Source organism: Quercus robur, chromosome 4 (assembly GCF_932294415.1).
Source record: "Quercus robur chromosome 4, dhQueRobu3.1, whole genome shotgun sequence".
In the NCBI taxonomy this organism is placed as follows: Eukaryota; Viridiplantae; Streptophyta; class Magnoliopsida; order Fagales; family Fagaceae; genus Quercus; species Quercus robur.
The window spans coordinates 77,564,050-77,579,565 of record NC_065537.1 but is presented as its reverse complement, the minus strand read 5'-3'; the positions used below and the strand labels follow the sequence as shown (position 1 = coordinate 77,579,565).

The 15,516-nt window shown below is 34.3% G+C and overlaps 1 protein-coding gene across 5 annotated transcripts; it reads right to left on the bottom strand.

The window, feature by feature from the left end:
- Positions 1-6,774: 6,774 nt before the first annotated feature.
- On the bottom strand, positions 6,775-15,516 carry LOC126723812 (F-box/WD-40 repeat-containing protein At3g52030). 5 transcript variants are annotated; one of them, XM_050427617.1, is made up of 11 exons: positions 15,232-15,515; positions 14,298-14,498; positions 11,556-11,610; positions 11,299-11,397; positions 10,629-10,732; positions 10,482-10,513; positions 9,788-9,860; positions 9,369-9,458; positions 8,666-8,808; positions 7,904-7,988; positions 6,775-7,338 (listed from the first exon to the last, which is right to left on the bottom strand). In XM_050427617.1, the coding sequence occupies exons 1-11, from the start codon at positions 15,387-15,389 to the stop codon at positions 6,978-6,980; spliced, it is 1,401 nt and encodes a 466-aa protein (XP_050283574.1). In that variant the 5' UTR covers positions 15,390-15,515; the 3' UTR covers positions 6,775-6,977. The 5 variants fall into 5 exon arrangements, with proteins under 5 accessions (XP_050283574.1, XP_050283575.1, XP_050283577.1 ...); XM_050427618.1 differs by lacking the exon at positions 11,299-11,397 and having other exon boundaries at positions 15,232-15,516; XM_050427620.1 differs by lacking the exon at positions 15,232-15,515 and having other exon boundaries at positions 11,556-11,600; positions 14,298-14,489.

Genomic DNA, 15,516 nt, shown 5'->3' with positions numbered 1-15,516 from the left:
TCTGATTATGGTCTTTTTGTGCACTTAAAGGGTTCTAGTTTTACAGAATTCTTGGTGTATGTAGATGATATCTTGATTATTGGAAATGATGCTCAATGTGTGGTAGACTTGAAGAAACTCTTGGACACTAAGTTTGGAATAAAAGATCTAGGAGTTTTGAAATATTTCTTGGGGTTAGAGGTGGCAAGAAATGAGAAAGGTATTAGTCTTAGCCAAAGAAAATATGTCTTAGAAGTAATAACAGATGCAGGAATGTTTGGTTGCAAGCCTATGAAGACACCTATGGAGCAGCATGTTAAATTGTCTAAGGATGAAGGTGAATTAATTGATGATCCATCCCAATATAGAAGGTTGATTGGTAGATTGATGTATCTAACACTGACTAGGCCTGATATCTGCCATGCAGTGAATAGGTTAAGTCAATTCTTAAGTGCACCAAGGCAGCCTCACTTGCACGCAGCACATAGGGTCTTACAGTATATCAAGGCCACTCTAGGGCAGGGTATTTTCTTCTCAACTAAGTCATATTTCCAATTAAAAGTCTTTTGTGATGCAGACTGGGCTGGATGCCCAGACACAAGGAAATCAGTGATAAGCTATTGCGTATTCCTTGGAGATAATTTGATTTCATGGGGATCCAAGAAACAGAATACTGTTTCAAGATCTTCAGTTGAAGCTGAGTATAAATCCATGGCTTCAACTTACTGTGAAATTACCTGGCTTTTCTATTTGCTTGAGGATTTTAGGATTCAACATTCTAAAGTTGCACTCTTGTACTGTGATAATAAGGCAGCATTACACATAGCTGCAAATCTTGTGTATCATGAAAGGATAAAGCATATTGAAGTTGACTGTCATTTGATAAGAGAAAAGATTCAAGCAGGCATGATCAAGACTTTCCATGTCAAGACAAATATGCAATTGACAGATGTGTTTACTAAGGCATTGGGTGTGCCAAATTTCATGAATTTGATAGGCTGGTTGGGGTTGATAAATATATTTTGTAATTGCATCATTTATCCAAAGCCATTCCAAGACACTAAAGTTGTTTCCACTTCAGAGGCAGCTCTGGTCTTGAGGGGGACTGTTGAGAAGACTGTTCAGAAGAGAAGGAGTGAAGTTGCATTGAAGAAAGAAGGCAAGAATGGTATGAGGAAAGCTAAAATGCTAAAGAAGACTGTTGATCAAAACGATAGAAGTGTTGTAGTTCTACTGAGAAAACTGCTTGTAGTTTTAGAAAGAAAAGTGAAGCATGTGAAAGGCACGTGAGGATATTAGCTGTTGGTTAGTTATAGTTGACAAGTGGCTATTTATCATTGGTGGAGTGTTTTTAGGAAAGTTGTTAGAGTTAGTTATCTTTCCCACTTCTTTTGCTTCTTAGAGTTGTAATCCATAGAATAAAAGTAGAGTAATCCATTGTATTTTAGTTAGTGCTTGTAATCACAGATTTTAGCAACAAGAATCGTCCTTTTCTTTTTTACCTGGTTTCTAGTTTTACTAGGAGCTTATTAGTCACTTTTATTTGTCCTGCTAGTTCTATAGGATGAGGATAGTCAAGCCTTGTTTTATTACACATATGTCAATGAAATATTTGGACAATGTTCTTAGTAGTTCAAACTTTGATTTTGTAAATGTAATATTTGTGGAGATCAAGTTCTAATGTTGCCGAAGTCTGAAGAAAGCACACACAATACTCTCTATGATGGAGTAGAAACTAAATTGTTAATTTCTTGTAGTAAATCTTGAATCCACGTGGGGTTCCTTGAATCCACAAAGTGATAGGTCTGGAATCCACTAGAGAAAACACAATAGCTAAAGTATGAATTTTTTATAAATCTCAAAACTGAACTGCTTTTAGAAGGTACAATGTGTTTAAATAGTAAAAAGAAAACCTAAGGTAACTAGTAAGCCTAAGGCGGCAAGGAAACTCTAAGGTGGCTATGAAAGCATATAAAACCCAAACAGCATTAAAAACACCTAAAACAAGGAAATAAAAACCCCAAACATAAAATAATGAAAATTACATAAAACTACCTACCGAAAATAATAAATTACAATAATTAAATAGTAAATTGTGTCATACATCAAGTTCTAGCTGCTCTGTTTGATTTGATCTCTTTGTTTTTTTCCTTGGTTTGCAATAAAGTCTTTACCTCATTAAAAAAAGAAAAGAAAAGAAAAGAAAAGAAAAGACCATGAAATAGTTGGTGTACCATTAATTGGATAGCCCTTGAGTTTTTTTAAGAGAATGAATCATTTCTTTTAGAACCATTAAGTGTGGAGTGTATCTCTCAAAGAGAGAGTCATGACTACCCAATATCATTAGCATACCCATTGCCATTGGGCTGCCATGAAAAAGTGAAAAGCACCTCCACAAACAAATGCGGGAAGTTTTAGGTCCTTCACTCTATCTAACCTAGTTCATTTCTACACTCTTCTTCTACAACAAGGAAGCACAAGTACACTGTTTTGGTCGACGCACTCGAGTCGGATTTGTGTGGACGCGTTATGCAGCCATGGATGCGGCTGCATGCGCATCCATCGACAAATTTATTTATTTATTTTCAACAACGCGATCCGATTTGGTCTTATTTTGTTTGAAATTGGACCTGATATAGGCTGAAATACTTATATATAAAAAAAACGTTAATTTCAAATTTATCTTTTATTTAGTTTTAGTTTTAAACTTTCGATATTGTATTCTAATTTATGAACATCATGTAATGGTTATGTATTCACTTTATTATCTACTATTATTCTTAGATTGATATATGTTTACATTATATGAAAAAAATGCTTATCAATATATAGAAGATGTAAATAAAAATATATTTAATAATTAATTAATAAACGTATTTTGCAACACCTGCGTCTTGCTTTTTCAAAAATTGCTGTGTTGCTGCACCAAACCCAAACCCGAATCCACACCGTGCTTCCTAGTTCTACAACTTGATATGCAGATTGAATTATTAAAGTTGAAGTTGAAACATTTATATTTTGAAATGAAAATATAGTAAATGTTTAAGACCTGATTTCAATCTTTACAATGGGTTGACCCTGCCAAATTCAAGAAAAATAATTGTACATGATTGTGCAATTCAATTTTCATTCCAAAAATAATTTCAGTCAGCTCTTAATCAAGCTCACCTCAAATCTGATTATTTTGCTTATCCATCCCCACATACTATAAAATAATACTTAATAAAAAACAGCGAGATAAACATAATGTTTCCTTGAAACTTAACTTAGGCTACTAATGGCATTTCACAACAATTGAAATTCAATTGTCCCATTTCACATCACTTTTTACGTTAGTATCAAATTCATGACATTTAAACATGTTGCCGGTTAAATTTAAATAATTACAAAAAAAAAAAAAAAAGTTAACATTACTTATATTTTAGCTTCACAAGGCATTGAATTCCTGATTGTCCAATCTCTCTACTAATCCTTTTTCTTTCAATATGTTGACTATTTTATATAGTTTCAATACCTAGGTTTTTACTAAAGCTCATATAGTAAATTATTAAAAGAATATAGGGAGAAAGTTGAATTCTACCTAATATTTTTTAAAGTAATCAAGATAGTGAGATAATATACGACTTTCTAGGTATATTACTATTGTAGGGTCTGTCTTTGGGGCCCAGGCCCCACAAGTAAGTGATTCTGGCCCAAAGAACCCTAGACAATGAATTTATAGAGAGCGGGTTACAGAACTAGGGCTGGATGAAGTGAACGTTAGTTAATTGCATGCCATGCAGCAGTTTGAACGTAAGAATATCTCCTTAATGTCCACAGGATACTTAGTCCGAGGAACCGTATGGGTGCACCTCTAGTTCTGATCAAAGACTATTGCCTTGCTCTTTCTTCCTCTCTCCTTTCTGTTTTTCAATTTCCGATTCCTTCTTCATGGGGATTTCCTTCTCTTATATAGCCTCCTTAAATTGATAAGAACCTTACACTTGTTAACCATCTGGACCTTCACTTGAGTGCCTGTCCCATCGGACATCCACCTTATCTTTCTGTGAGTTGCATTGGCCAATGTAACATTGTTCGCCTGTCTTCTCCACATTAATGCGGCTGGAAAAGTAGCTTCTTTGCATTTAATGCGGCAGTTGTGGTCTCTCCCTGGATATCCTATGCTTTTGTTCTTCTCCCTGCTTTGTGAGGCTTATCCTGATAACCAATATTTGTTTAGAATGACTTCTTATTATGGATAGGGTGCATGTTGGGCTCATATTTGGCGCGTCCGAGGAGACACTCCTCCTCGGACGTCTCCTTTAAATAAGTTTGGATTTATTAGGGTTGGGCTGGCAGTTGCTTTGGCGGCCCATTTTCCCTTTGGTCGTAGTTGGACTCTGTATAGGGTCCAAGGCCCATCGTTTGACTTGGGAATTTTACCCTCACAACTATAATTTTAACGATAAATTAACCTCGTAATGAAAAAATATATATAGTTTCCATTATAGGATATTTTGTATGACAATTACATAATTATAGGTTTTTATTTATTTTTAGTAATATTAGATATATTTCTAGAATTAATTTTGCTTCCAATCTTGCCTCCTTAAATTGAAATTTTGGCTCTACCACTGCATTAACTTAGTTGTGTGTGTTTACTTTGCTTGTTGAGTCTACAAGAAAGAGTCAACCCCTTTAAAAAAGTCTGTCTATGTAATCAAGTTTTCCCAAAAAAATGAAAGAAAGAAAGAAGTTGTAAAATATATGTTTCCAGTAAATTCTCAAAGAAGTTTTTAAAATCTTTACATCAAATAAATTTTTAAAATTTAAAAAAAAATGAAAAATGAAGTTTAGCAAGTCTTTTTATAATGATTCTCAAAAAGTAAAAAAGAAAAAAAGAAGGTGAATTCTTCTACTTCTAACTTTTCCAAAAATTCAAATGAAGATTCCCAAAACTCTTTTTCCAAGAAAAAAAATGGAAGTTATATATAAAAATAAAAATATATTTTTTAAAAAGGACTAAAACTATATATAAGGTTAGAATAAAGCTACACTTTGTACATCTCCCAATTAACGGTATACCACTTAATAATTTAAAATGTACATATAAAGGTATTTAGGTAAATACTCCCAAGATAGGGAGAGAGCAAATCTTTTCTTGCCTAACCCTTTTGTCTAACCTCATCACCCCATTTTCACTAAGGGGTGCAAAGAATTGAAGGATCCAACCCATTGGTATAGTATGGTTTGATTCAACTCAAAGAACAATGGATGGTTTTCTATGAAATTGTTTGTTAAGAGTGTAAATATCTCATTTTACATGTTCGTAAAATAACATATAGCCTAGAGTGAAAATTCATATAAGAATAGATCGTTATGCAATTTGAGAGTAAAAAAGATTTATTTTAGGCAAGAACTAGGGTTTCAATCAATTTAGAAGAAAGCTTCATATGCATCGGTTAAGAATATATTCTGATCTGAACTTGATTGCATGGAATTAAAAATTGATTTTGATTAGTTATTGAGACAAAGAAATGAAATTCAATATCATTTTTGATTATCAGTGGCCCAATCAAAAGATAATTATAATTTTGCAGTATTTAATGATCTCAAAAAATAATTGAGCAAGTTCTAACTATCAAAATTAAATAATTATTTTAAATAAATATTATTTGCAGCCACTCAAGAGCCCCCTATTTCATCTACATTTACAAGAACCCTAATAGTTAAGTTCCAAAGACTAGCAAACTAGGCAACCATTGCATCAACCACAACATTGCAACCCTTCGAATCTAGACATGGAGAGTGGATTTGGTACATGATTAGCTCATTGCAAAGAGGATTAAGGAGGCATTGAAGGACTAAATATGAACTAGGATGACACCATTAACCGAGTTTTGAGGTGGTAGGCGTATGCACATAAGGTTAATTTTATTATTAATTACTTTGTGATAAATGGAAATTATTAGACTTTTGGTATCTTGTGAATTGATCAGCTGTTTTAACATGTTTTAGGATGAAATCATAAGCTTTGAAGAATTAATGAATGACATAAAATAAATGACTTGATTTAAGAACAAAGATTTGTAATAACAGATGATTGCTTGCAACCACTTAATTAGGTTTTGGAAGTAATCACTGATTATTAGTTTATGTGTGATTTCTTTTCATTTTATCTTCAATATATTCATACATTTTCTAGAAACCCTTTTGGATAATAGGTGTTGGATAATAATGTGCCTATGGATATTATAGTGACTGAATTTTGAAACCCTTTTCTCCACTTTCCTACTCTATAAGTAAAACTTTCCCTGTTTCAGCTCACATCATTGTTAAAATGTGTGTTATTTTGAGGGTCTTTCTTGTGAGCATAAACAGCGAATAGCATTATTATTATTATTCATTTTGGTAAGAGCCATGTTAAGAATGTGTGGTATTTTACTATTTTTAGAGACTTTTTTGGCAGTGTAAAAAGGTGTTCACCAAATGGCTAATATTCTTAAAACCATACAAAATTTTTATGCAATTGCATTCTAGTGAGATCCCACATCGGAAACAATTCATCTGATTCCAATTCCCATAAGACCTGAGTCACATGATTCTATTGCGGACCCTAGTTACGTGGGTTTGTGAGCAGGTGGGGCATTAAAGTAATAGGCTGTATGCCTTGGGCCTGACCAAGTTGGGTTCTCTGTCTGAACTTCAAATTTGGCACAGCTCATCATACACACAATTGAATTTTGAAACCCTTTTCTCTACATGTTTTAGCTCACATCAGTTCTAATCAAATCTCACAAAATGGCAGATATGAAATGTCTCTAAAAATCATATCATAGAAAAAAATGAAAAAATGTTTATTATAAACTACTCAAATTGAACATTTCAATCTCACAAAATGGCAGATATGAAATGTATCTAAAAATCATATCATAGAAAAAAAAAATGAAAACGTGTTTATTATAAACTACTCAAATTGAACATTTAAACCACCAGTACATTAAAACCAGCAGGTCATGTCAGCTATTGAATTTCCAGAGTCTGATGTGCCTGCCATTATGTGCAGTGACAACCTTCTTCATCCCAACAGCCAAGCATGTGATGGGAGGTCGAGCACTTTTAGGAATGCTGTCAATGGGCGTACCCTCTGAAAGCCTTCTTCCTTTCCTTTTTTCAGTAGCTCCATACGTGTTCTGGGAGCTTGATAACGCGTTACCTTCCATGACGCAGCTTGCAAGAACTTGACCTGTGTTTTGATCTAATGTGCGTAGCACACCATCTATTCCTCCAACAACTAAAGTTGACTTGTCACTTCGCAGGTGTTGCACAGAATAAACAACATTCGGACTCACCCGTGTTTCCCATAGAGATCTCATTGTCCTGAATATTACCATTAACAGAATTGGTAACTGACCAATAATAAGAATCCATAATAAAATTCCAAAAATTGTCCTGGTATTCATTTTATTGCCTATTTACACTTAAAAAAAAAAAAAAAAAAAAAGGAGAGATGAAAAATTTAAGATCATAACAATAGGTGATTTTGTAATCATCACAGCTTTTGCTGGTTGCAATATATATTCAGCTTTTGCTATTTTATTAATTTTGTTTAACTTGTCCTCTTATCTTCTTAAGCTAAAATGTAAAGATAAATCCTCATCAATTTGAGCTGAAATATCACTCATTTGGGGTTACACTTCATGTCGTGATATTTTCTCTGAGATACAGATTCTACAATTAGAACGTTATGGCCTATCGGGTGTTATGATCTGGTGGTAAAAGCTTATGGGCCACATAAAGTACTGGTTTTTTTCATCTACCACTAGCTACATATTTGAAAATGACAACATAGATTCTCCTCGGAAAATCAAAAAGCTCATGCTATGAAATAGAACTCTCTTGAAGTTTAGTTCATATATAGTATTTAGAACTAATATAAGCATACCTAAGGTCCCAACAAGATGTATATCCAGACGTTGATCCAGCAAACACTAGATGTGAGCAAGCATTGTAACACAAAGTCTTTATGCCTGTCAGGAGAAGTTGAAAGTTTATGCGCTTACAAATGAAGAACAATGCCCTGGTAAGTTCAAGAGAAGAAGAAGAAAAAAAATGCTTCAAACTAGTAAGCATTTTGTGACAGCAGGTCACACAAAAACATCCACTTTATTCAGGAACTGGAAGTCTACTGTATTACTTTCAATGAGAAAAGTTGATCCAACAAGGACGAATGAGCAGATACAAAAGGACGTTCTACCCACATGAAAAATATAAAGTACCATAGCACATATATAGCCCATGCCCAAATGAGGTTTAGGTGTTGGACACGACCTCAAACAATATAGAAGACTTGGACATGTAGATTTTCAAAAAGGACACAAGGTCCCCAAATAGCCAAAATGCAAAAATAGGAGTGTGATGTCAGGTGGAAATATTACCACAGACAACCCAGCTCCACTTCACACTTTCCAATAATATCATGTTTATCTATATATACATCAACAAAACTCAACTCAACTCAACTCAACCAAGCTTTAATCTCAATACAAAAAGAAATAAAATAACTGATCTAATAAAAGATGACAATGGAAACAAAAACAGTGTCATACACATCAATGCCAATAAGCAAATTCCAAAGGATCCAAAAGGCTGATGAACAATATATAAACATGGCCAAAAGATTTCTGACAGAGCAGGAATAGAGTACCTCCTATTGTTATTCTTGATCTTAGTGTTGCTACCTGCTGATCAGATAAAATACCCGAGACTGTGATGCTCCCAAGAGAGGAACCACTAAGTATCAACTGATCATCGCTCAAACATAAGCATGTTACAGGCCCAGCTCGCATCCTGCAATTAAAAGTTCAATATGATCCTCACATCCACAAACCACTGATTAATGTCAAAATGCATACTTCTGTAATGCTCAGGACTTAAGTTGAAAAGAAATACTCTTAACTTAAATGGAATAGACTAGAGTGAGAGTTCTTTCTCATAAGCATCCGTGAGGTCTCCTATAATATGTACTGGGCATGTTCATTATGGCTCCTGAGGGAAGGATAAACAGCTATGCAATACTGCTACATCCATTGACCTAGACAGATTCATCCAATTGTGGAAAGTGAGGGGAGTGCATAACTTTGATGCCCCAAAACTATTAGACATTGGCTGAGTGTGTATTGTGTGGGTGTATGCATACATGGTATATATAGGATTGATTTAGGCTTTATTAACAACTGCAAGGAGTCTCAATTATGAGTAGACTAGTCCATTTATGTTATAGCACAGATGGATTTAAGTGGGGGAAACTGTGATGCCCAAGATGGATTAGATACTGACTGAGTTGTTACAACACAGCTAACCAAGGAAATAGCAACACATTCCAATTTATAAATTTCCTGACACCATACCTAATTATTCGAGAACACTTTCTACTGTACATGTCAAATAAACGAGCTGTGCCATCCTCACATCCGACCACTGCCTCTGGATCATTGTAACTGTAAGCAGGAAAGGAATCAGATTGTTTTTGCACATAACAAGCAAACATAACACTTTACTTTGAATGTTAATATCCTAATGATAAGTTAGAGAAATTATAAGGAGCCAAATAATTAAGTTACAGTTTGGAATCAATCATGAATAGCATTAATGACTTGGGTTTTCAACATACAAGTAGCTTTAATTATTCTCTAGCAAGTAGGATATCTAAAGCTTAAGCTCTTGATAGGTGCTGAAGGGAGGCATTTATCTCAAGATTTTTTTAATCACACTTATATGAGCTAAATGGTAGGTTTGGTTCTAACTAAATCTTCATGGGTATTCTTACCTCAAAGTAGCACAATAGCATTTCCCCCTTCTCTCTTTTAAACCTCCATTTTGCAAAGCCACCCCTCCCACCACTGTGTATAACAAAGGTTACTTCTACTATCAATCTTTCTAAACGATGAATTCACTTAGTGACTTTCAAACTTGTTTCAAGATGGTGGACTAATACATTGGTACCACTATCTAAAGGACCACTTAACAAGCATAAACAAATAAATAATAAAAATACAAGATCAGAAATTTTCACATCACATAAAAGAACTGCTTTGTATAGTTAATAATCTTAATTTTACAAATTAAAAATTATAATTAAAAACCAGTTTGTATACTTAAAAGATTGCCACACACTTCTCCAGCCATCTACATGATTAAAAGAGGAGAGAGGGGGGGGGGGGGGGGGGGGTTGGACAAATATGCCAAAAAGAACTTGTACCAAATATATTTTCTTGATTCAGAATTTAGGAAAACATCCAACAAACAACAGTCTTGTATAGGATTTAATCCTGCTAGTGGTAAGGTTCATAGACTTAAAAAGACATCACAGTAATAATCCATTGAGGTGGGATCTCCAAGAGTGCCATCAGCAGAAGCTAGTAAGTATATATTCAGACAGGCATCACTTCATGGTGAAAGAAATCATATATGAAATTCCCTTATGATGATGCTTGGTTGTGTGCAAGATAGCTTGAACTTACAAATTTCATGGCATTGGAATCTCTGGTTCCCTCTGTCATGACATCCCTTTATTATTATAGGTATCCATACCATGCATGTAATATGCTGGTTGCATCGTAATAATTACAGCTATTCATAAATCAAGATAACGAGAAAATTCCACATACCGCATGCATAAACCCTTCACAAACGTGCCTTCATTTGACGGAAATATACTTCTTTTCCCATTTCGCCTCCATATGCATATACGAGTACCAACCAAACCAACAATCTAGAAAGATAAATAATACATTCTGAAATTAGATAACGTAAAGAGATCCATAAAATTATCCATCTGTAGCCTTTCAATAAAACAAAAAAATTTAATCCAATAAAAAGTTTATTAGCTTCTGAGACCAAACATGAAATATCAAATAATATTGGCCTATCACTCATTTGTATCCATAAAAATAAATTTACAGGAGGCAGAAAAGAAAGATGTTGAACTTCAGGCCTGCTACTTAAACATCTGATAAAGGTAGAACCATTCTGCAATTCTAATAGCATGTTGGAGGAATCTTTAGATGCTAATTCATGAGATTAGTCGTAAAATTTGCACTAACGAATTTTGTGAATTCTTTAGATGAAGATGCATTCATTACTTATCACTCCATTCAAAAGAAGCAATGCCATAGAAAACATCAACAAATTGAAATTCATACTTCATGATAAACACATTAACATAGTTATAAAAAAAATGATAAACACATCAACATGAATCCTCAAACTAATTTTTTGGAGTATAGGTCAAGTTTTACATACACAAAGACACTTGAAGCATTGATTTATTAATGTTACCTTGCTCTCATCAAAATCAAAGTCAACTAGAGGAACTGTGTCTGGAACAGCATATTCTTCCACACATTTGTAGCTTTCTAGCGACCAGAGACGCATTACCTAGCATCATTCACATGCAATAAGTTAACAGTATTATGATGCAAAGCATAAAACAAAATCTACTCTCACCAGTGGAGAAACATAAAAGTTGAATAGTAATTATTACAATCCTTAAGAATGGCATTGTAGGTAGCAACTTAGCATACATGATACTATACCTTATCACCTTTGCCAGTAAGAATCAAGCCCATCTTCATTCGGCACTGATTAAACCTAATAGAAGGCAAGGTTAGAAAAATAAAATCTACTACCCAAGATTTGCCTGTTCACACCTACACACACAATCCACATGTAACTCGTACAATTTTACATAATTAGGATAACAAGCATGGGATGCCTCTAGAGATATACCAAACTTTGACATTTTGATGAAAATGTTATATTTACCCCCATAATGTGGATCTGCTAAAGATTTGATAAAGTTCATATTTTCACAACAATAGAGATATCCTGCAAAACATCAATCCAACCCTATAAATGAAAAAAAAAATAGCAGATCCTCATACTTCTAGAAAAAATTTCTTCGATTATAAAACAGGAAAAAACCATGCACAAATGACACAAGAAAAAACCAAAACAGATGCAATTACGAAATTGAAGAATAGAAAAATTAAAGAAAAAGACTAGGAATTAGCACCTAGACTTGCCTGAATAAAGCACCAAACAAGAGAGAATAAACATAGGAATCGACACCATTTTAAAAAAAAAAAAAAAAAAACATAGGAATCGACACCTTAGGATTGGCTAGAGTCAGCATCAGACCATTGGCAAAATTCCGAAAGAGAGTTTTATTAATCAAGCAAACTTCAAAACAATATTGAACCCTGGGTTCCATAAATAGAGTTCCAAATTTATTATACTAGTAGAAAAAGAAACTAACTGTTTTTCCCTAGTAAGAAAATCATTTAAATTCCTAAACCTAATTAGAAAATAATATAACCAATTACATAGATACAATAAATCCTAGACATTAAGTGATTAGGCCTTAGGCCCAACTAATAGCAGGCTCCATCCATAAGGCCACTAGTTGGGCTATCTTTTTTTGTGTCTACATCCATAATTCTGTTTTATGGGAGGCCTATATCTTGTGTTAGCACCAACTCCCTTAAGCTTAGAATAACTTGACTCATTGAGTGTGACTCATGGCACTTCTGAACTCAAGCAAGATTGGGTCAATTTACTAGCTCAAAACAAGTAATCCATGTGCAATCATAATCTAGCCATTCTTGCCAACAAACTAGAGAGTGTTGAATTCCTCAATCCTTGGTAGAAACAATATGCTCATCTAAAGGTATGTAGTAATCCTAAAACAAAGTCCATGCTCATATCTTGACAAGGGAAAATCTGGGAAAGGTAGTGGGATATAAAGACTGGCATTGCTTGTGATGTTTGGCCAATTGACATTTCAACATTTCCAAATAATCTTGGCAGTGGCTCACTAAGGCTGATCAATTTAATTGAAATTTTACTTTCTCAATTATCTTACCCAAACCAAAATGTCTAAAAGACCTCCTACATAATCTCCCATGCTAGGAAATCTAACTGAAGTTCATGGGATACATAATTGTCTTTGGAGAAACACCCATCTTGAAGATTGTAGACGGATACACTAAATAGGGAACTATATATCTCTTCAAAGTCTGGGCGCAATTCATACTCCTCCTTAAGTCTCTTGAACCTGTAACCATAATGCTCATGATTGGTAGCAAGGACACTCATGATTGATAGCAAGGATACCCTTCAACTAAGAGAATTAAGTGCTTTATTCTCAACTCCTACTGAAAGTTTTACTACAAATAAGTAGCATTGTAGGAACTCAACCTAACGGCCATGCCTAAAATTTAACTTCTTATGAGAGTTGAGGTTGCATAGGGCTTTCACGGTCAAAATAGATGACAAATTTTTGTGAGAGAAGATAATGGTGTCGAATACCTTTGTTTAGCCTTATTCATTTTTCCACTACAATAAGCTACTAGATGCTGCTCTTGACCAAGTAATCCACCTATGCTAATATTTGATGTGTCACATTTTACTTGAAAGACTTTTTTTTTTTAAATTTGCGAGGCACATGATTGGTGCCTGGGTCATCTTTTGTTTGACCTCCTTAAATGCCATTTTAGTAGTATTTGTTCATTAAAACACAGCTTGTTTCATACAATTAGTAATGGAGGACATGATAATACAAAATCTTCCGATGAACCTATGGTAAAAGGAAGCAAGCCCATGAAACTCTAAATGTCATAAATATTTTTGGGCTGGACCAATCTATGATTGCCTTAACCTTTTTGTGGTGACAATGATGGTGTAACTTAGGTAATGTTCATTGTCATGATGGTGGCAACATGATTGTTGTTTATGTGATGGGTGAACGCTTAATGGATTAGATTATAATGGAATAAAGGGTCAGTTCAATAAGAACACAAAATTGCAGCAGCGAGTGTGGTCTACTTTCAACATTAAGTATGCTGTTACTAAATGTCTCTATATAGTCCTTTTAATTTAAGACCTGATTTACGTGTTACCAAATGAGCTTGCTAAAAGTTATTATTAAACAGCCCAGATTCTTTAGTTCACTCTAAGAATCAATTGACAAAAGCTACTGTAGAGTGAAGTTTCTTCCCTAATGATATTTAAGTTTCCATGATTCTGAAGTTTTAACATAATTTGATCTGAATTGACTTTGAAACAACTACATAACAACTGTTTTATAAGAGAGAACAGTTTAATAGCACAACAGACTCTCGAGTACCTTATGCCTATCAACATAGTACTCACAGACTTTTCAAATGTTTATACTCTACCTCCAATTATATTCAGATTGTTCTTGCGTAATATAACAAGTAATCATTCACAAAGAACTTACGTATAAATGACAACTAAACAAGAAGAAGAGGATTTACCCAACTGAATGACCTTTCCATTGATCAATATTGATCAAACCTTCTTGTAAGGAGACTCTGTGATGCTCCATGGCAAGCTCCTCTAAGTATGTCTTTAACGATGTCTCTGAGCATGTAGACTTATTGGAAAATTCTGTGGAGTTCTGCTTCTGCTTGGCGTAGAATTCCCGCAGCAATTTAGACTTATTAATAATCGTATTCCTTCATAAAAAGCATTGAGAAAGTAAATTGGTCAGACATATAACCACATCATTTTTTTTTTTTTTTGTGTGTGTGTGTGTGTTAACTAGACATATATGAATGACATACAAACTTATCACAAAAAGCATTCAACCTTTATAATGTGTCCTCTCCTATAATTCCAATTCACACGAAAATTTCTCTAGGTATTATAAGTTTTATTGCAAATTTGTTACAAACCAATTTGGAAGCTGAATTATGATGCCATGCATAACTGGTCGGCAAGTCCACATTAATTCACAACAAAAATGTACTCAATTTCTAGTAGTATATATATCATCTAGCATTACTCGGATCACGATCCTCTAGAGTTCTTAAGGTAACTCTCCATCATGGGGTACTAAAATTACATTCATAAATTTCGAAATTATTGGATTAATTAGATTTTGCCACATCACCATCATTTATTTATTTTGAGGAAGTGACCATATTAAATATTTATTTAAATTATTGACAATGTGACAAAATCTAATTCATGTACATAAAAAAAAAAAAAAAAATGGATGGCTATGATTTTCAGAAACTCCATATTGGGATTATCTTAAGAACTCAAATTCGCATAACCCAAGTCATTTTTGTCATTAAAGTTAATACCCATTGAATTTCTATAATAATTTGGAAAGAACATAACTTTGTGCTTAGTTATCAAAAGAAATTTGAGAGAGAGAGAGAGAGAGAGAGAGAGAGAGAGAACCAGTATTTGCAGACGGCGGAACAACGAACGAGGTCGAAGAAGTCGAGAAGGGCGAAGATCATACAGAGGGTGTCGGGTTCGAGGGACTGGATTGTCGTTTTCGCGTTCCTCTTCCTCCTCTCCGACCTGTCGTTTGATGAACTCGGTGTGGGTCCCATCGTCGCCCTTTTGCTTCTGTGGCCTGTGGCAGCTCTTCGGCGTTCGCTGCCGCTAATTTCTAAGCCTAACGAGTAACGAGAAAGAGAGACAGCACAACGACCACCAAAGTGATTTTTGTTTTTTTTT

What these genes read in the sequence shown, in the direction of transcription:
- LOC126723812 (XM_050427617.1), bottom strand. Translation starts at nt 15,389, where the DNA reads ATGGGACCCACACCGAGTTCATCAAACGACAGGTCGGAGAGGAGGAAG. An exon ending in TTGATTTTGATGAGAGCAAG is followed by an intron (nt 10,733 to 11,298) that starts GTAACATTAATA and finishes TTATCTTTCTAG; the next exon opens with ATTGTTGGTTTGGTTGGTAC. An exon ending in ATTCCAATGCCATGAAATTT is followed by an intron (nt 9,861 to 10,481) that starts GTAAGTTCAAGC and finishes TGTTATACACAG; the next exon opens with TGGTGGGAGGGGTGGCTTTG.